Source organism: Suricata suricatta, chromosome 8 (genome assembly GCF_006229205.1).
Source record: "Suricata suricatta isolate VVHF042 chromosome 8, meerkat_22Aug2017_6uvM2_HiC, whole genome shotgun sequence".
Taxonomy (NCBI): Eukaryota; Metazoa; Chordata; class Mammalia; order Carnivora; family Herpestidae; genus Suricata; species Suricata suricatta.
This window is the reverse complement of record NC_043707.1, coordinates 115191868-115212802: the sequence shown is the minus strand read 5'-3', so window position 1 is coordinate 115212802 and position 20935 is coordinate 115191868. Positions and strand designations below refer to the sequence as shown.

General features: G+C 39.5%; 1 protein-coding gene across 1 annotated transcript in view; it reads right to left on the bottom strand.

Moving 5' to 3' along the window:
• Positions 1–19950, bottom strand: part of PSMB2 (proteasome subunit beta 2) — a 30932-nt gene extending 10982 nt beyond the window's left edge. The window contains exons 1-3 of the mRNA XM_029947674.1: positions 19756–19950; positions 15158–15280; positions 12900–12970 (exon numbers count right to left, since the gene is read on the bottom strand). Of these exons, the coding sequence (XP_029803534.1) occupies positions 12900–12970; positions 15158–15280; positions 19756–19846 (285 nt within the window). The 5' untranslated portion in view covers positions 19847–19950. The remainder of the gene's footprint in view (positions 1–12899; positions 12971–15157; positions 15281–19755) is intronic.
• Between the last annotated feature and the right edge of the window lie 985 nt (positions 19951–20935).

The window sequence follows — 20935 nt, the reverse complement described above, 5'->3', positions numbered from 1 at the left end:
CCTGCTTATGCTCTCTCTCTCTCTCTTAAAATGAATGAACTTTAAAAATAAATAAATAGGGGTGCCTGGGTGGCTCAGTCGGTTAAGCGGCCTACTTTGGCTCAGTCATGATCTTGCAGTTCATGAGTTCAAGCCCTGCGTCAGGCTCTGGGCTGACAGCAAGGAGCCTGGAGCCTGCTTCAGATTCTGTGTCTCCCCCTCTCTCTACACTCCCTTGCTCATGCTCTGTCTCTCAAGGATAAATAAGTGTTAAAAAAAACTTAATAAAAAATAAAAATAAACAGAGTAGAGTGCTTTCAGTCATTTTAAAATTTCTTCACTATACAATGGGGATAATAACAGCATCCATTATTAGGGTTATATATTAGGAAGGTTTAAATAAATGTAAAGTGCTCAATGCAAATGCCTGTTAATAACAGTAATACAAATTAGTTATTATCATCATCACCACCACCATCTCTTTTAGGATCTGACCACATTATTAACAGATCTGACCAGATAATTAAGATCAAGATGTCCCACAAAGAGCCAATCAAATCATCCCTCTTTTTTTTGGTTGTGAAAAGGGATAAAATTTAAGCCAAGAAATTAGCCAATGAGCAAATCTCTTATACATTTCTGCCTGGGACTGAAATGGACTTCCTAAGTACCTGAGTCAGGCAGAACTGAGCTGTTTCACTTTGTACATTTGAGAGTGGGGGGGTGTACACGGTAAACACACACAAACTTTCCTCAAGTTAGGTGATGCATTTCCCTCCCTCCAACTCTTGTGCATACAACTCCTTGTATATTCCCTCTCTCATGAAAAAGAAACACTGTAGTGATTACGAAGAGTGTGAAATTCCATAAATTTTACAGCTAAAGAGAACAGTTGTGATAAATACACTGAAACAACAAAATCAGCGACGAGAGTCTGGGCGGTGACAAGCAGCGGTGTGACATCTGGCGGAAACCAAAGTCACAGCAAGGGGGAGAGAGGTGGGCGTGAGGAAGCATCCCGCCGAGCGTGGACACAGAAAAAGAGAGGAATTGACAGTCTTCCTTTGGAGCCAGGCCAGCCTTTGCCACCTCTAATTGAATAGGCCGATGTTGCTAGGAATGAGGTGCTTCGGAGGTGCGGTTTCTTTTGCACTGTGCTGTACCTTGGAACTTTAAGCAGTGTGTGAAGCATACTTCTATTCCTGGTGTAATGTGGAAGGAGACACAGAACCACCAATGGGACAAAGGAGTCTGTCTAGTGATGACAGTGTTTAATAAATAGACTTCTAAATACACTAAACAAGACTGGGCTCATGAGGGACAGAGCATGCGATTTCTTCTAGCCCAGTTGATTGTCAAGGCTTCTCTAAAATCCCATCTGTGTCACTGTGAATATTTCATAAAGATGCCATTTATAGACTAAGAAGAAAAGCTCAACTAGCTTGTCTAACGTCCCTTTCACCAATGTGAAGACTCAAGTCCAAAGAAGGGACAGTGATGTGCCCCTAAGTCACATGGATAATTAGTGTCAGGACCAGAATTTAGACTTCTAATTCCAAGTCTTGTATGTTTTTCTAGGAAACCATGCTGCCTCCGCAAAATGGAAATCAGTGTGAAAATATAATTCAATATGTAAATGTCAGTTTCACACTCAAATATTTCAGAGTATACTATTTTGCATACCAGTATCTATTGTTCTCTATTTCATGTATCACATCTTATGTGACCTATAACACTTTAAGTTTTAAAAGGGCAGATTTAATGTCAGACCATATGACTCTAAAGGATCTACAGCTACATAAAACATGTAGTAAGTACTCAACAAATAGCAGTTATGGTACTGATTTCTGTTTATCGTACAGAAATCAATACCATAACTGCTTTGCCAATGCCCAATTTTGCAAATTCATGAATAAACAAAATGGATCAGTTATTATTTTCTTATACTGGTGCTCTGAATCAGAAGTTTATTTCCAATACTCAACAGAATTCACTACCTACTTGCTTTGCATTAGTTTGATGGCATAATTTTCAATTTTCAATGTGAATTTTGCCATTTTAATTAAAGAAGGGCTTTGTACCTATGTTGGAATTGCATTGTTCGCTGAATACTTCAAAAAAATCTCAAAGATTTCTACAACTTCCAACAGTCTTCACAACCTATGTACCTTTTCTAGCTCTAAAAGACTGTGGCACTATGGATAAGGCTGGAGAAGAATATTTATCCCTAGCACCTAAAGAATATAGGACATATGTACTCTGGTTTTAATCCTCTCTGATACAGTCCTTTTTAAGGAAACCCATCAATCTCTTTTTCTAATAACAATGGTGATTATGCCTTAAGTGTAAATGTATACAATTTATAAAAGGCTTCAACTAAATCTTGCAAGAGCTGAGACTAGAACATAGGATAGTTATGGAATGGGCAGACACCCCAACCAACTTCACTTTTGCATTTGAAATGTGACTTTATTTGTTTATTTTAAAGTTCCATTTATTTATTTTTGAGGGAGAGAGAACAGGAGGGGCAGAAAGAGGAAGAGAGAGCGAATCCCAAGCAAGCTCTGCACTGTCAGCACCGAGCCCAAAGTGGGGCTCAAACTCATAAACTGCAAACCATGCCCTGAGCCAAAATCAAAAAACACTTAACTGACTGAGCCACCCAGGTACCCCTACTTTAAATTCAAAGTTATTTAGCATTTACTATGTGAGAAGCTTTATGCCAGGTGATGAAGATGGACGCCTAGGTCTGGAAGGAGCTCACAGGAGAGACGGGGTAGGAGGATTCCAGATTGAGGAAATAGCAGATGTGAAGGTAAAGAAACATGAGGAATGTGGAATGTTTGGGACATGTATACCTCATGAATTAGGTCATTTCAGCATGTAAACCAAAGGGAAGCCAGTGAAAACCACTCCTGTTCCTCTGCTGCGCCAAGCTTTTTTCATGCCATAGGATACTGAAGAAGCAGCAGGGATGGAGGGGGAGGGATGCAACATGAGATGTATTTAGAAGGTAGAATTGACAGGAACAACTAGTGGAATACAGAGATAAGATAAGAGAGAAAGAGGAGTTAAGAAGACTCTCAATAAGGGGAAAGATGACAGAGCAAATATAAAAAACTCTATTTGGATCCCAAGCAATGAAGACTCGGACAGTCCTTTGGCCCTGGAGCTACAAGTGCCCCATCTGAATATGGGGATAGTACTGCTTACCCAACAGATGTGAGGAAGGAAAAGTACTCATCTGTGTTAAAGCTCCTGAAAGAATACCTAGTGGGGCACCTGGGTGGCTCAGTTGGTTAAGTGTCTGCCTCTTGATTTCGGCTCAGGTCACGAGTGCATAGTTTGAGAGATCCAGCATCGCACTGGGCTGTGTGTTGTCAGTGTGGAGCCTGCTTGGGGTTCTCTCTCTCTCTCTCTCTCTCTCTCTCTCTCTCTCTGCCCTTCCCCCATTCACGCGCATGCACTCTCTCTCAAAATAAATAAGTATTGTTTTTAAAAGGTCTAGTAAGTAGTAGATGCTCAATAAATGCCAACTGAATCTGAATTCTAGGAGCAAAAAAAGTTAAATACTGTGCATATTTCAACTTTTAGCAAAACTAGATTTTAAAGTTCCCCTTCAATAAGTCCAAAATCTCTGTACATTTTACTTCTCTAAAGCCATCATTAACCCCAAGTTTGAACCATTCTCCTATTAAGGTTGTAATCTTACCGTAATTAGAAGTTTAGAAATTTAATGAGTTGAAATGCAACATGGCACAGATGCCTTATTATACCAACTAGTTAACACGGTATTTGTTTTCTACATTAATTTTACTTGCTAATCAAAAATACTGCTTTCTCCCAAATAACATCAAAATAAAATTGCTGATTGTGCAATGGGAAAACCAACGCCACCACATCTGCAACAAGGCCACCTGAGCTGTTTTTCATGAGCTGGCAGTTCCCAGGGAAAACTGAAGATTCCATATACCTTTAAGCCAGTTCTCAAAAATTTAAATGCAGAAGCCATGCTTTGTATACTACTAGGCAAATATTAAGGTGGACATGCTAAGGACGCCCATGAATATCTATGAATGTTGAACATCATAGCTGGCTCACCTTCCTGAGTTAATAAATCACTCTGTCGGAAAAGACTATTTAGGACTATATATGGCTATGTATGTTTCTGGATGTCCACAGCAACCAGATACAGAACACTAAGGAAATCCTGGGGAAAAGGATGTTTCAGAACCCTTCTATTAGAACAGCCTAGGTTCAAAATAAGTTACTCTTACCTCTTCAACTGACCTGGAAGCTCCTCACTGGTCTCCCTGTTTCTCTCTTCTTTCCCTAAACAGGAGCCAATGTTTAACCAAATCTCATCTGTTTGTGCTAACCCCCACTTAGCCAACAAGCTGCCGGAGAGGCCCACTGCTTTTAGCATAAAGCTTTTTCATCAAAATCTTCCTAACAGGGGCTCTCTGGTTTCAATCTTTTACCATTCCCCTAAATATCTCAGCCATATTTAACAAACTATTTAGATTGCAGATTTTATAATATATGTACATATGTAGTAAAACTATATAAAGGTATTTATTTATATATTTTTTCAATCAGTAGAGCACTAATTTGTATATAGCTCCCACTAGTTAACACAGGTAAAAAAATTAGGAGGAGACTCAGAGTACATAAATCATTAGAAAACCCTGTATCTGACTTAACACCTTCTTTTGGTCTGTGCTTCTGGTTTTCCTTTTGGCTTCACCTTTGCCTTTAATGGCAGCCGGTCCTTTTAGGGTCAAGTTAGGTTCTGTTCCCAGAGCACCTATCTATCTGTATGGCCATTGTGGCACTAGTCACTCTGCAATGCAAGTTCTCCATCTAAAGGCACACACTGAGCTTCGAGCCTGTTTCCCTGGCCCCAAGGACAATGCAGATTGTAGATCTGCCGAATGAATGACTATCAGCACTTTTGGAACTTCTCAGCTATAGAATGCACACATTAGGAGGTATCAAAAAGGCACTGTGGAGTTTTGGCAGATTACTTTATAATGATTCAGAGATTATTTCCTCTTCCTTCCTCTTTTCTTTTCAATCTAATTAATGCTATTTGCTCTGCTGTCCTTGCTCAAAAGCAATGGTAAATCTGAACTTATTTTCTTCAACTTTTCAAAAAATGTGTTATACTTTGTTACTCTTTTACCCTTTTTATTTTCATAAGCTTTTTGTAAAATAACACATACATATAAAGGTGCACAAAATATATACATACAGTTTAATGAATACATGTGTAACTAGCTCCCAGGTCAAAAAACAGAACCCCTTCCTTCAAAGACTTCTCACTGTCCTTCATTTTAGGACACTGTTATTGAAAAGAGTATGGGACAATCTCACAGAGTTTTAGGAATCAGTCCCTGAATTAATATCCCTGCATGATCGTGGGCCGGGGCAAAAAAACGCATCAAGTTGAATCACTATATTGTATACCTGAAATGAATATAACACTATATGTTTATATGAGAATTAAAATAAAATAAAATAAATTAATTAAAATACAGGCATTAGGGGGAAGCACCAAGATGTCAGAGTGTATGTGTATGTGTATCTGTGAGTGTGAGGGAGTGCCCACACAGGTCAGGGCACTGGTTTAAAGCGATCCGAAAAGTACAGGTAAACCTGCACTTCTAATGGTAAACATTTTCAAAGTAAAGCATGTTTCTACTAAGCAGACACAGTACTCTGCTGCTCCCGACTTGCACCAAACCTTAATGGGAAATCACATAATTTCGGGACCTAAGTTTCAAAACAGTATGAATTTAGACCAATTACCTTCAACCCCATCGTGGGTAGGAAAGATGCTCTAAGTGAAAAATTGGCATTATGTGGCTGCACAATCCCAGCCACCCAATAAGCTCATTCCATTCACCCAGAACAGGGGTTCTCTCTGCTCACAGCAGGCATCCAACAGGGTAGCACATATATGCTCTCTGAGTGAGAAAGCAACACCTTCTCACATACAACCCCCTGGAGAGAGATGGGGAGGGGGAGAGGGGAGGACTTTACACCTGCAAACTCCTAACTCTATCAGCACTAGGGCTGGGAAAAACAGCACATATTAAAAAAAAGGGGGGGCGGTGGGGAGTGGGGGGGGAAGGATTCCTGATAAAGCCAGTAACTTTTGAAAAAGGATATTCTTAAGCCATTTTTTTCTTAGAAGATGAGTAATTTAATGATTCAATATCGAAGTCTTTATCTTCCTAATGGACTTTAGTCAAACCCTAGTGACTACAAATTCCTTCAAAGGGCAGCTGTCAGAACTCTTATTCTTCTTGGCAGAAAAACACTATATGCACAGTGTTGTCGTATTAAGGCATCTCAACATCAAGTATCTGTCCCTGGGCCTTTAGATAATCAATAAGACCACTAAAACTAGAACAGCAGCATCTCCAATGGGGCAGACATGAGCCACACCCAATCCTGAGACTCCTGTGAGATGTGACCTGAGATGCACATGTGTTTTGCAGTACCATTGAATCTCTCTCTAAATGTAGCCAAATGTTTTCAGTTTTTCTGTAGGTCCTATTCAGCCTAGGAAACAAAATAATTAACAGAACTATAACTCTTGGCTCAGCTCATCTTGAAACTCCAGTTAACTGACTAAATGACTGAGGTCTGGCAGGAAAGAACTGTTCTCCAAGTCTGAAAGAACTGCTGCTTACACCGAAATTCCGTGAGTTTCATGATGAACATCTTGATTTTTTTTCTTCAATTTCCTCCTCACCAAAAGTAAGCCAGCTCTGTCTGTCAAGATGCCCAGGCTGTGTGGCAGCGGTGTCAAAGGCTGCCATTTGCTTGAAGGCACTGCCATCTGCGGCAGCAAAACATTTTGTCTCCGGAAAATAAACACATCTGCCTTTGCCAGTGTCCTCCCACTGTGCCGCCCATCTGGAGCAGGTGAGCTGGAAGGCAAGCCTGGGCATGGTGAGACAGGGGTGAGCCGGGGAGGCACGGCCTCAAGGGAGATGGCACTTGGAGGAAGAACGTAGTGCTGTGTCATGTCACATCCTGCTAACCACATTCGCCAAAAAGCATGCGAAATTACCCTTGTTAGTGATATTTTAATCGTATGCAGCAAATGGTTGGTTGTGTGAGAGGACAAGACCTGTAAAGTCAAGGTTTCACCAGGGCCATCTGCTCACCAGGTCACATGACCTCACTGACACCAATAAACAGATGCCGTCTTTGTGGCAGCCACCAAAGGCAACGACAATAACTAGTGGTCAGATAGAGGCTCAAAGCAACAGTATTCTTTGAGGACAAGACCATACTGTATGCGCCTTCCTATAACCCAGACTAAACACACTCAAATTCAGGCCACGGTGCTAGGACAAGTCATGGTCACTTTTAGAAATGACGAATACCTGAAATTCTGTCCTACATACTCTTTACTTTTCCCTGAAAAAATAAATTCAAGTCTACTTATAGTCTTGACATTAGATCTTTAAATTATACTATTTGGGGGCTAGAAGAAACCATAAAAATTATCCAATCAAATTCTCTTTCTCCCAAGGTTTTTTAACTAGCTCACAAGAGAGCTAGTGCTAAAGCTCCTGAAGCAGGGCTCTTTCAATTATATATACCACTGGTTTTCAAACTTTGGTGGTAGGGGGACAGTGAAGCCATTTTTTTCAAATATAATTGTACATAGAATCCCAATATATAAAGTAGATAAAAGTTATGCTGACCTATATGAAACACAGCTAAAGTTTCACTATACTGGTCTTCCTTGGTGACTTTTCTAAGGCAACTTCATGGAATAGTTTGAAAACCACCACACCAGGCTGGCTGATATTTTTCTAACTTATTATTTCTATTTTTTAGGTGCTAAGCATTAACAAGTCTAGCCCTATAAAAAAAAATAAATTACCAAAAGCTCACCAAGTATTTGGCAGAAAGGTTCCATGACAACACTTTGGCCAGTGAGTAGCAGTGGTAAAGCCTGGAAAATTACATACCATGCAGGGCAGCATTCTACTCTAAGCCTTGCCGTGAAACTACACATTCCCCAAGGATATCAGATTTGGCTGGTTTATACCTAGGCCTCTATATATGTAAAATGAAGATCGGGGTGGATAATAACATAATTTTAGGGCATTCAAACAGGCTACACCAAACGTGCTACATAATTCATTTCAAGCAAGAAATAGCCCCATTACTTATCCCTCTCCCTTCTATAGCCCATTAATCAAACCATAAGGAGAATTTAAATAAGCATTGTGCAAACTATGCCTAGGAGTCATTATAAAAATTTCAAAATAATCCTATTAAAATCCAAATAGCACTTTCTTAACGATGAAGTCATTTATTAAATACTATTTTCTAGAAGCTATCATTCACTCATTCAAAATATATTTTACTAAACCAATGACTAATTCTCAGTTCTTATAATCTGCCACATTTGATTGTTCCTTACTTTTAAACAGATGAGGAAAGTGAGGCTCAGCAAACATAAGTGATTTAGTCAAGATCACACAAACCAGTACATACCAGAGAACACATCAGAACTCTGTGATTCCAAAACCTACACTCCAAGAAGCCTCTTAAGTATTTGAAACTGGGGAATCAAACCCATAGCAAAAAGGTTTAAATAAGCCCTTTTCCTGCTCTCTGGTATATGTGGAGGAGAAGACCAATTAAATATACACATGTATTTAAATAAAAGCTAGAATGAAGCCTCTCGATTCCGTCCCCTCAATCTGTGTGGTTTATTTTTTTCATCTTTTTCTACTGATCTCATCTTTAATTCTTACATAGTGAAGTAATACCCATTCATTAAAAATATTTTTCAGCTTATTTAATTTTTATTTAATTTTTTTTTTGAGAGAGAGAGTGAGCGAGACAGAGCAGAGGAGGGGCAAAGAGAGAGGGAGGCACAGAATCAGAAGCAGGTTCCAGGCTCTGAGCCGTCAGCACAGAGCCCAATGCGGGACTCAAACCCATGAAACGTGAGATCATGATCTAAGCCGAAGTCGGATGCTCAACTTACTAAGCCACCCAGGCGCCCTTATTTATTTATTTTTGAGAGAGGGAGGGAGAAAGGGAGACGGAAGAGGGGGGAAGGGCAGAAAGAGAAGGGGAGAGAATCCCAAGCAGCCTCTGTGTTATCAGCACGGAGCCTGAAATGGGGCTTGATCTCAACAAAGTGTGAGATCAAGACCTGAGCTGAAATCTGAAATCAAGAGTCAGACACTTAATCGACAGAGCTACCCAGGAGCCCCTCATTAAAAATATTTTAATGCAATTTCCTTCCAGTATATAAATGTACAATAACATTTTCAGTGGTATCTGTGGATGAACTGGATGACATTTATTCAGTAAATATTTACTGAACATCTACAATGGGCACCTATTTATACTTTATCTATATAATCCTATACAGAGATCTTGACACAGTTACTAGAACTGGAAATTTTATGCTTCCCCAAATGCACAAACACACTTATACAACAGTGCAGTAACTAACAAGGGAGACAGTATCAAAAAGCATGGTATTTGAAGTTAGAATCCTACCTCAGCCTTTTACTGGCTATATATGTGTCTTTGGTATACTTGGACACATAACAGAGACATATTTAACCTCTTTATTAACCAGTCTTAATAGCCTTATAAGTAAAATGGGGATAACATTCATCTTATGGTGTCACCATAAGCATTAAAGAAAGTCACATCTGTATCTAGAATAGCACTGTCCAAGAGAACTTCCCATGATGATGAAAATGTTCTCCATCGGTAGTGTCCAACATAGTAGACATCAGCCACATGTGGCGAAAAGTGGTGACTGTGACTGAGGAACAAATTTTTTTTTTTATATTCTCTTTACCAGCAAATCAGTTCAACTAAAACAGCACAACAAAGACTCTCCCACAAGAAACTGACATCTATTAAATTGCTTCTTCAACCAAGCAGCAATAGCAGCACAGAAACAAATGATTTATTAGTCAAACGTGCCACACACTGTGCTAACAGCTTTGCATGATTACTTCATTTAATCTTTATAATAATTCTGTAAAGTAGGTGCTATTATCTGTAAACAGAAATTAAGCTTAGAATCTGTCCAAAGACACACAGCTAGTAAGTCAGTGAGCACAGATTTATTATTTTTTTTAATGTTTTTATTTATTCTTGAGAGAGACAGCGTGAGCAGGGGAGGGTCAGAGAGATAGAGGAGACAGAGAATGTGAAGCAGAATCCAGGCTCTGAGCTAGCTGTCAGCACAGAGCCCGACGAGGGGCTTGAACCCACGAACCATGAGATCATGACCTGAGCTGAAGTCAGATGCTCAACTGAGCGAGCCACCCAGGCGCCCATGTGAGCACAGATTTAAACTCAAGCAGTGGAATTCCAGAGACGGTGCTTAACCACAATGCTTAAACCTACCTGTATCTTAAACAGCCAGTTTACATAAAAGTCATCATATACTTTGCAGTAAATAAATGTCCTCCCAACCAAATACCACCCCCAGACAGACACAGACACACACACAGACACAGCAACTTAGAAATCAGACAATCTGAGGTACAGACACAAAGTTATATACATGGTAACTGGCTGACCCAAAATAAGTCTCGTGGGCCAACTGGTGTGACTGTATAAATATACTAAATCTAGTGACTTTGCACTTATTAGAAAGACTGAAAAAAATATCATCATCTTTCTCCCCAGGACAAAATGACTAAACATAAACTTGTATTTTAGAACAATCTAATTCAATAGAAGGGTGGGGAGCAGAGATTGGACTCAGAACCACAGGCAGAGTCAGTCAATACTTACTAGAGCCCTAAGTCACTGTCTACAAGGGATATTCATTTGTTAAGACATCAAACAGGTCTGCTAGGAGATTAACCGGATTCACTGCATTTGCATGAAGCACACTGCCACTCTTATCTTAGTTCGAAAAGGAGCTTAATTATTTATTTATTTATTTATTTATTTATTTATTTATTTTTGATACAGAGAGAGACAGAGCATGAGAGGAGGAGGGGCAGAGAGAGAAGAAGACACAGAACCGGAAACAGGCTCCAGGTTCTGAGCTAGCGGTCAGCACAGAGCCTGACGTGGGGCTCGAACCCACCAACGTGAGATCTGACCTGAGCCGAAGTCGGAGGCTTAACCGACTGAGCCACCCAGGCGCCCCAGGAGCTTAATTATTTAATGTCTGCTGTACTTATGACACAGTATTTATTGTGCCCAATGCTGGAATTCTTGTCCCAGTTCTGCCTGACAAGTCGCAGGAATATTTCACACAGCAAGCCACAGTATACTCTTTACCAAATACCACAGGAACTTCTGAGTGGCAGAAAAGGTCGATCTGACCCATTTTCCTCTCTCACAGAGCAGTGAACAAGAAAAGGCCAATGACCTTTTACCCAGACCAAAACAATGTAGGTAAATTTGTCTCCTTCCCACCATCATATCTCTAGTTTCTCTTCAAATCTCATGATCCTTATATTGTACAAGTCCCTGGGCCAAAGATAGCACTGAGAAAAAGGCAGTCTACTTGTTGAGAAGTTCTCAATCCAAGGTTATTGGGCACTGAACCTAACCCAGAAGATGAACTCCTTTAAAGACCTGTAATAAGTAACTTCAAAAAAACCTGTACTGTTTAGACTTCTGTCATAACTCAGCTTAAGCAAATGCCAATGAAACTAAAACCATAATAAAAACATGAATAGCGCTGATGTTCTAGAAACACTACCGAAAAACCAAGGAGCTGATGTAAGGCAGAACAGTCAAGTAATTACGGCACCATTAGCATAGCTCTGTCTGACCTGCTGTGTGACCTGGAGCTAGTCCCTTTGCCACTTTATGCCACTCATTCTGTATCAGTGACAGAGAATTAACTACTATATATCTCAGTGGAACAGTGAGTAGATTAAATTATTAAGCAAAATGCTTTGGGCAAAAGTCATATGAATGTTAAATATTATGATTTACAAGCATTCATTTTCCTAGCACTCCTGTGGGGTTAGGAAGTTATTGCGGTTTCATAGATGAGTACATAGGCATGGCGGTAAGGTCACATGGTGAGGCTCCATTTACTTAGTCCCTGTGGGAAGGGAATAATACACACCTTTAGCAATCACAGGAACTTTCTTGGCACATCCTACACAATCTTTAATACATTTGGCCTTTAACTTGAGATTGCCATGCTGTTGCTGGAACCAAAACAGTTCTCAGATAGCAACAAGGCCAAAGTAAGTGAAGATGAATACTTCTGTGTGCTATGGCAAGAATCATCACAGAAAGACAATCTCAAGATGAAATGTGCATTGTTATTTTCAAGGGTTTACCTCCACTACCACGTAAGAACCTTTGAGAGCTTGTTTGGAGGTTCTAGCAGGGGAGCACAGCTACTCGTATACCCTTGACCGAAGAACGGTCCTCCTCTATCGGGGATGGTCGTCCTCTTCTACTGAACACGCAGCTTCGGGAGGGATGCACATGGAGCGGTGAGGGAGGAAGGAGACACCCGCCTAGCCAGCCAGATCAGCCGAATCAACCCTGGCGATCAATGGGGTGACAGATGTCGCAGCCAGATCGCCCTCATATCCTACCATGTAAGAACCTTTAGTCATCGGAATTAAGAATCATGGTTTGCTATGAAAACACTGAAAAAAATTTTTAAAGGCTATCGCAGGCCTTCAGGTTGGTGTGCCCCATCCAAATTCTCTGTGAATGTGTGTTTGCCCTTCAGGTTTTAATTAGCAAATATGCAGAAAAAGAAAACAAATCCAAAGAGCTTGAAGAATGAACAAGTGCCAATAATGAGAAGGGCTCAGGAGGTCCAAAAAACGGCAAAATTACTACTGTATAATAAGCATACAGAAGCATAGAAGATTTTTCTGCTCTCACAGAAGGCTGCTTGCTATCCTGCTTACCCGACTCCGAAGACAGTCAGCCAGGTTTCGGCGTGTGAAATTAGCTGCTGCTGTGGGAGACAATTCATAACCTGGTCCAAGAGAGAAACAGGCATAAGCAGTAGAAATAACAGCACCACAAATCATCCCACTACTCCTCTTCTTACATCCTTCCACCCTCTGTACACCCAGAGTACATAAAGTACACAGAACGGGGAGTACAATCCTACTTCTTCTCCTATTACCCACACAACAGTTGTGACATATCTGGTTAGTACCGAGACTGATTCCTGGCTACAACACAGAACGAAAGCAACTATTCTATGGTGAGATCCAATGCACGGCCATGCTTAAGCTGTTCATTCGTCAACAGACGGTGGTTTCCTCTACAGAAAGGGGTACGTAACACAAGTATGGGGGGGGGAAGAACGAGGTCTCAAGATGCTGACTTTTTAAATTTATTTACAAAGGATATTGAGAAAAGAGAGGCTACAAGTTAGGACTGCCTCAGAGTCATACTTCATAAGGTTTTCTTTTAAAAAATAAATAACTTTATTAAACATGATTTTCAAAAGTACAAGCCACAGAAAAACACATTTCCACCATCTGCAACATTTTTAAAAAAAGAGTATCTCAAGCATAAAACCTCTAAAAAGTAAGTTGTAATGACAACAGAACTACAGCCCAAAGGAATGCCATCAGGTGTGTGTTTAATAATGCACTCATTATTTGGAACTTAACCCCTCAGGAAAATGGGACTAGTGCCAAAACCCAAGAATGACCCACAACAGAGGGACCCTATGCAGGAAATGCCAGTCTAGAAGGACAGACAGCATGTGATCAAGTTATTCCCTACAATTCAAACACCAGTGCTATAGCAGGTAAAATTGAGATTAAAATTCTAACAAATATTTACTGACTAGCAACTATGTTTCAGGGTCTATGCTATGTGCTTTCATATTTTATTGGATTTCATTCTCACAAGCCTCTCAGTACATATTAAATCATAAGGGGAGCAACTTTGAACAAGCAGGAATACTGTTCAATTCTCCCCTAATCCCCTAAATACCACTAAGAATTTCACAGTTATTTTAAAGGCAGAAAGGTCTGATGCCTATTTATATATAGATTTGTCTTCTTTTCCCTTATTTTATCTCAGTTCTTGAACTTTAATAAGCCTAAGAATTACTGTGTCAGCACAGAGCCTGAAGCTGGGCTTGAACTCATGCACCATGAGATCATAACCTGAGCTGAAGTCGAATGCTTAACCAACTGAGCCACCCAGGCATCCCCCCAAAAATAATTCTTAAAATAAAACCTAAGTGCCACGTGCTTTGGGTTCCTTTTTCATCTTTGAATTCTCTTTGGTACCAGCCAGAGTGCTAAGACAGAGGAGGCCCTCAAAAATACTCATGGAACTGGATGCATGATGCTAAATTTACTGCCTAAAAAACTATATAAATGGGTCATATGTAGCCATTTTATACACTGATATTCAAATTAAGTTCTTTCACAGTTCCATATTATACCAGTGCTGTGTCTAAGTGTATTAAACTGTGAAATAACTGAATGAAGTAAGGTCTTTTCTGCTAGTGACACTACGAACTTTCCCAGATAATAGGGCTAGTGGCTAGTATTATTTTATAATAACGCTTTCCTTAATAAGGAAATCCTTCTAAGAAATCCTCTAACAAGGATTAGAGCTCATTAGCCCCAGAGGAAACTCACAAAAATCCTAATTATCTTCCTATCATGAATCTACCAGAAAGGCAAGGCAGAACTCTTTTTGACAGTAAATCTCCCACAGTCACACAGAGCTTTAAGTTTACAAACATTTTATATATTGTTCATTAATATTATTATTATTCCATTTTAGAGATGAGGAAAATAAAAGGCCTCGAGAGGATAAGTGACTTGTCACATTAAAAAAAAAATAGTAAAACCAACTTTAACTGAGGTCTTTTAGCCCTGAGGTTCAGATATACTTTAGCTCAAATAACATCCTCTGAAATACCTAACACTTAAAAAGACTGATACTACCATGTTCATCTCCAAGGTGGCCCTCAAGTATCAGTGTTATGATGGTTCTCTTTTCTGCTCTAGGATTTTTATAGAAATTCTTTAGGATCAGACAGAGGGTCTAGATAAGGTTTTAAAATTAGGAAGATTCAAATAAAAATATGGCCACATTGGTCTGCTCATGTATAGAATTGCCATTAGAGAATATTCTTGTTTAGTTCAAATTTAAAGACAAATCAACCAAAGTAAGTATTACCCACCATTTCTCATCTTATAAAGTTGCACATTTTTCTGAATATATTCTGCAAATTGTACAGTGTCTCCAGCCTCTCCAACACACAGGAGTAAGATTTTTTCACTCATCTTAAACATCTTGTCATGATCTGCTCAAAGGAAAAAAATAGTGTTAAAAATTACCTCATCAGAAATTTACTGGTATCATACACATAGGCAGCCATAAATATAGTTTATCAATCACTATGTTTAATAATTTTGCTACTCACTGTTTTTAGAAGACTTAGAAAATGTTTTAAGTTTATTAATTTATTTTGAGAGAAAAAAACAGTCTGTGTAATAAGCAGGGGAGGAGCAGAGACAGAGAGAAAGAGAACCCCAAGCAGAGTCAGACATGAGTCCTTGAACTGCAAAATCATGACCAAAATCAAGAGCAGACACTCAACTGAGCTACCCAGGCAGCCCCTGTTTTTAAAAGACTTTAATGGACAACTATAATAATTACTCTCTTTCACTCTCCATGTTAAACCCACTGGTGTATTTTATTAAGGTAAACCTCAGTTGGAGAATATATTTGAAAGCTGACCATTGAAAATATAGTTAAATACATTTTTAAGGCATTTAAAATCCAAGAAACAGAACTTTCAAAGAAACTGAAGGAATCAAGCCAATGGCCATTATTACCTTTAGGTTCATGATTACAAAGCCCTGCAATGTCTCTACAAATACAAATGTTAGTTATTTTGTTTATACACACACAAAAGCATAGATGAAGAACCTGTGCTACAATGAAAATTAAGAAGCCCTCTTGAGAAAGAACAAAAAAATCAACTGAGAATATAAATCACCTTTAGAAGTAAATCAACACCATTTCCAAAGCAAAGAGAAAATTAAAATGACTGCCAGAGCAAAAATTCTAACGAATATTTTAATACTAAGCTATTTAAAAACAACCTCAAAAAAAATCCCAAAAGTCTAATCTTATCTAGTTGAACCAGACTCATTCAGATTACACAAATAAATACTCATATAGCAATTAGTGCCTGAGGAAGAAAACCCTACGTTTAGCATGTAGCTTCAGAGAAGGCCCAAATGTCTCTATCTCGCTCTCACTTTCACTTTCCATTTTTCAAACAGTGCTGAATAATCTTCCCTGGGAGACAGGTTTCTTGTTTGAAAGCTTCTGAAATGCCAAAATCCCTTAATAAGATTTAAAGAACAAAATGCTACAGTCAAATATTTTACAGATGTTTGAGTTATAGAACCGTAAGAAGACTTCTTAAACTAAAAAATAATCACACAAAATGTACCTGCAGATAGTATCAAACCGCCTTGAAACCAATCCACACTTTTATTTGTTATAGGCTACAGAAGACTTAAAGACACTTTGCAAACTTGATCATAAAATTTTAAAAAAAGTTACAATGGATATATTCGCTTCTCAAAGAAAAAGGACCAGAAGAGAATTAGATGCCACTGGCATCTAGGTTCTTGCCAGTGGCAAGAGTATGGGCATTTCTTATTTCTTTCCTTGTGCTTATTACCATTTCTTAAAATGCTTATATTAAACCTACATCATTTTTATGAAAAAACATTAATAAGTGTGCATATTTTTTTAATGAGAAAAAAAGATGTTCTTATTCTGGAAAGATGAAAGCTTGTTCACAAAGAATTAATGCCACATTTAGAAGAAATGCTACAATTCTAGGCAGTAAACTGTACAATTTTTAAATGAACTTAATATAAAGCCAAAAGTATTTTTTAAACATTTATTGTGTGTCCAGTGAGTAGTAAAGGGAGATGTTATAGATGCTAATCACTCCCTGAGGAAACAGCCTATGTAGCACACTAGGGAATTTCTAATCCTTGACAAAGGACTTACAAGATCCACATACATGAAACAAATGTACAACAAAATGAAGAATATCAGTATACAATACTGAGAAAAGCCAACTGTACTAGAACCCAACAAACCTTGGATTTATTTATGTATATGTAAAGTAGGGTCCACGCTCAATGTGGGGCTTGAACTCATTACCCAGAGATCAAGAGTAGTATCTTGCTCCACCAACTGAATCAGCCAGGTGCCCCAATAGACCCTGGTTATAATCTGGGCTCAGGGCTCTGAACTTGGGCCCTGGTTTTCAAGTGTACAAAATGCTTACACTATCACTTACCCCTACCTAACTCATAGTGTAGGTAAAACTGTACATGCACAATATTATTATACTCAGTATTACACAATGTAGTTCAGATTGCACATGCTTTATGAATTCAGGAAAAAAAAGCATTCTGTGTGGAATGAAGTGCTCTGAGTAATTCTATACAGACCATGAGACAAGTGACATGAAATGTGGCATATAACTGAACCGAAGACTTGGGGCATTTCCATAAGCAAACAATCTCTGAAAAACATCTTCTCTATATCAATTTACCACAAAGTGACAAACCAAGAAAAAAAAACATGATTGGAAGTATCATTCTTATTTTATACTTGGAGAAAAATAAATCCCAAAAGGCTACTAACTTTCAGCATTCTTGCTTACCCTATATAAGTTCCTTCAAGAAATGAAAAATGGGAAAAAGTCCTCATAGAATTCCAAAGCTCCTATCATAAAACATTTTATACCAGAAAAGACTATAGGGTAAATTAGAATTAAGTGCAATTACTTCCAACTATTTTTCAAAAAACTAATTCAAATTCACCTTTCCTCCATGCCACAGTGATCTTTCTTTTTTCTGAATACCCTTAGGCTTTACTCCTAAAATCCTTAATTTAAAAACTAACCTAATATTGACTAGTTATACTTCTTTTATCATAAAAATCATCTTGTAGTACTTATTTTGTTTTCTTAATGTCTTAGACCTCTGTGCGGATTGTACAGAATACCTGTACTCACTTGGCTACTGTTCTACTTAGACACTACTTCATGCTAAAATCACCTGTATACCAAACATCTTAGTATTCAAAATATTGGAAAGATTTACTCCCAAAACAAGCTGACTCCTTTAGAAAGCATGATTTACAAATAAAACTTCTACAAACTGATTATGGAATTTCATAAGTCATTTGACTTGAAGAATATCCAATCCATACCATACGTGTCTAACAAATCACTTTTAGGTCTCTCTTCTTCAGAAAGAACAGAACTCAAGCAAAGTCCCTCAGAGTTTTTTCCATCTCCCCAACCGGTGACAACCTGACAATCAGATGCCTGCCACCTATAAAAGCAGTGATGGACACACTTCCCAATTTAATCATTTTTCTTTCCTGAAATCAAAGACTAACTACAGCCTGCTTCAAACCTTTTCCTGATCTCCACAACCAGAAAGAATCCCTTCTTCTGAATTACCTAAAAACAATTTCTTCTCCCTCTGCGTTATAGGGGAAGTTTGTATTTTTATTTACACAGCATAATTTTCTAGCTTGTACTAGAATTATTGTACACACATCTGAGTCCCTTATTAAATTGTAACTTCTTTTAAGATACAGGCCACATCTTATTCTTCTTTGCATCCCTTCAACACCTAGCACTTTAATGGGCAACACAGGTGCCCAAAACCTATTTGTCAAATGCCATCTGAGCCAAAGCATAATACTCTTTCAACAGTAGCATGTCTATGATCAATCATGAAAACACACTCTTAGATTCAACAGATCAACAACCCAAATCTTTAAAAAATTTTTAAGTAGTGACTATGGGGAGACAGTACAGTACAGTAATTATGGACAAAAGATCTGAGTCACATTGCATTGGTTTGAACCTGGGTTCTGCCTCTTGTGGCCTTAGGCAAGTTTCTTAACCTCTAGGCCTCAGCACAAATATCTGTTAAGTGGTGATATAACAGTGCCTATCTTAAAAGTTTAAATGAATTAATGTAAATTATTACTTAAGTGCTTAGTATTATTACTACCAATTTGTCATTGCGCTAAGCATTTGCACAAACTTTTTCACTCAGTTCTCCCAACAAGCTTGTGAGTTGGCATTACTAACCTGATTTAACAGATGAGGAAATCTGGGGACTGCGAAATAACGTGTACAAAGTCACAGAGCAAAGTAAGTCAAAAGGCTCCAAACTCCGAACGTCACTAACTACTTAATGCTAAAATACAAGGAAAACTTGGCCGCCAGTGCCCTAGAAAGCTGGAAAAGGAGAATCAGGGCTGAGAAATAGAAAGGAACAGGCAGCGGGAGGGAAATGCCAAAGTTTCTAGTCCCACACACAGTCTCAGTCTCCCCAGGATCTCGCCTTACACCGCCAGGAAACTAACCTCATTAGTAGCGACAACAGCAGGAAAACTTTGTCAATGATTCGGGGGTCTAGGGACCCTGGTGCACGGCAGGCGCCTGAACACGTAAAAACTGAATTCCCACAGGCAACTCGCCCGCAAGCATTTAGCGAAGCCCAGAGCAGAGAACTGACCTAGGAGCCCTAGGAGGAGCGAATGCCAAGGTCCTAAGCTAGTTTGCCCCTCTCCTCGTTCCAAAAACTAAGCAAGTGCGGAGCAGGGCACACGGGGTTCCACCTCCCAACCCTCCCTGGTGCTCGCCCAACCCCCTACGAACTCCGTCCGACTGCACCCATAGCCAGGCCGGGCCGGGCCTCGCCTGCTTCCTCTTACCGTCCTTCATCTGGACAATGCTGCTAGCGGCCACTTGGTCGGAGGCGACAAGGACATAGTCGGGGCCCTGGATGCCGATGAGGTACTCCATAGTAGCGGGAGGCCGAGAGGACAGAGCGTGGGATTCGCCGGCTTCTCGGCCTCACCAGTGAGACAGCACAGCCAAGCGAAGATTTCGCGCGACCGCCGGGACCTCCGGCGCGGTTGGATGACGTCTCTTTGTCGCGAGAGGCTGTAAAGTGGGCGAGGCTTTGGGCGTCTTAACCTCTGTGCTCGCCTTTTGGCCTGGGTCTCTTGGAAATCCGGTATGCTCGTTGCTTCCCTTATGTAACACCCAGTTTCTTTATTTATAAATTGAGTTTAAAATTTGATTGGGGATGAAATCATGCGCTGTATATAAAGCTCGGAGCATGTGTGGGGGAAATGGTGTGCGTCCTTGAATGACTCCGTTCGCTCTGCAAAATATCTCCAGAAATTCCCCTCCCCGAAAGCCCGGTTGCAGAAAAATTAACTTGACGAGACCCCCTACCTACGTGTTTCATAAAAATAAAATATGGTTGAGTTAAAGCTCTAAGCATGAAGACTAATTATCAAAGATCTATTTACAGATGTTCCAACTTCAAATTGCTACTTCTGGTAAGAGCGACTTGAAGGGAGGAATTTCCCATTTAATTTTAATTGTATCTGTATTGTTTGAATGCTTTGCACTACTCATGTATTACTAATTTCTTTTGAATATGAACAAGCATGGCCATCCCTTGAAATCTTGCAGCCTTTCTGGGAAAAGCCGAGATATTTTATGATTCGTTTCTGACATTCACAATTTGGTCTTCATGCTACCCCTACTAGCTTCCTGAGAAATGACAAAAACAATTCCAATTCTGTTCCCAAGACAACTGTGCAATTCATTTGCTTCTGCAGATATATGTAGTCCGTACTCCCTTCAGAATATTTCTTCCAGCTCTCTGCCTGTGAAGGAATATAGAGCCTGAGGAGTTCGGGGCAGCCCATCTATCATGGGATGGATGCCAGGGGCAAGTGAGGTCATTAAGTCAACTCTACTGCTGAGAACACAGATACATCCATCATCCTAGAAAGATTCTTTTCTAAAACACCACTGTGGAAGAAGTCCCTGAAGTCTATCTCCCAACCCCCTCTCTCTTTGTGTGTGTTTGTGTAT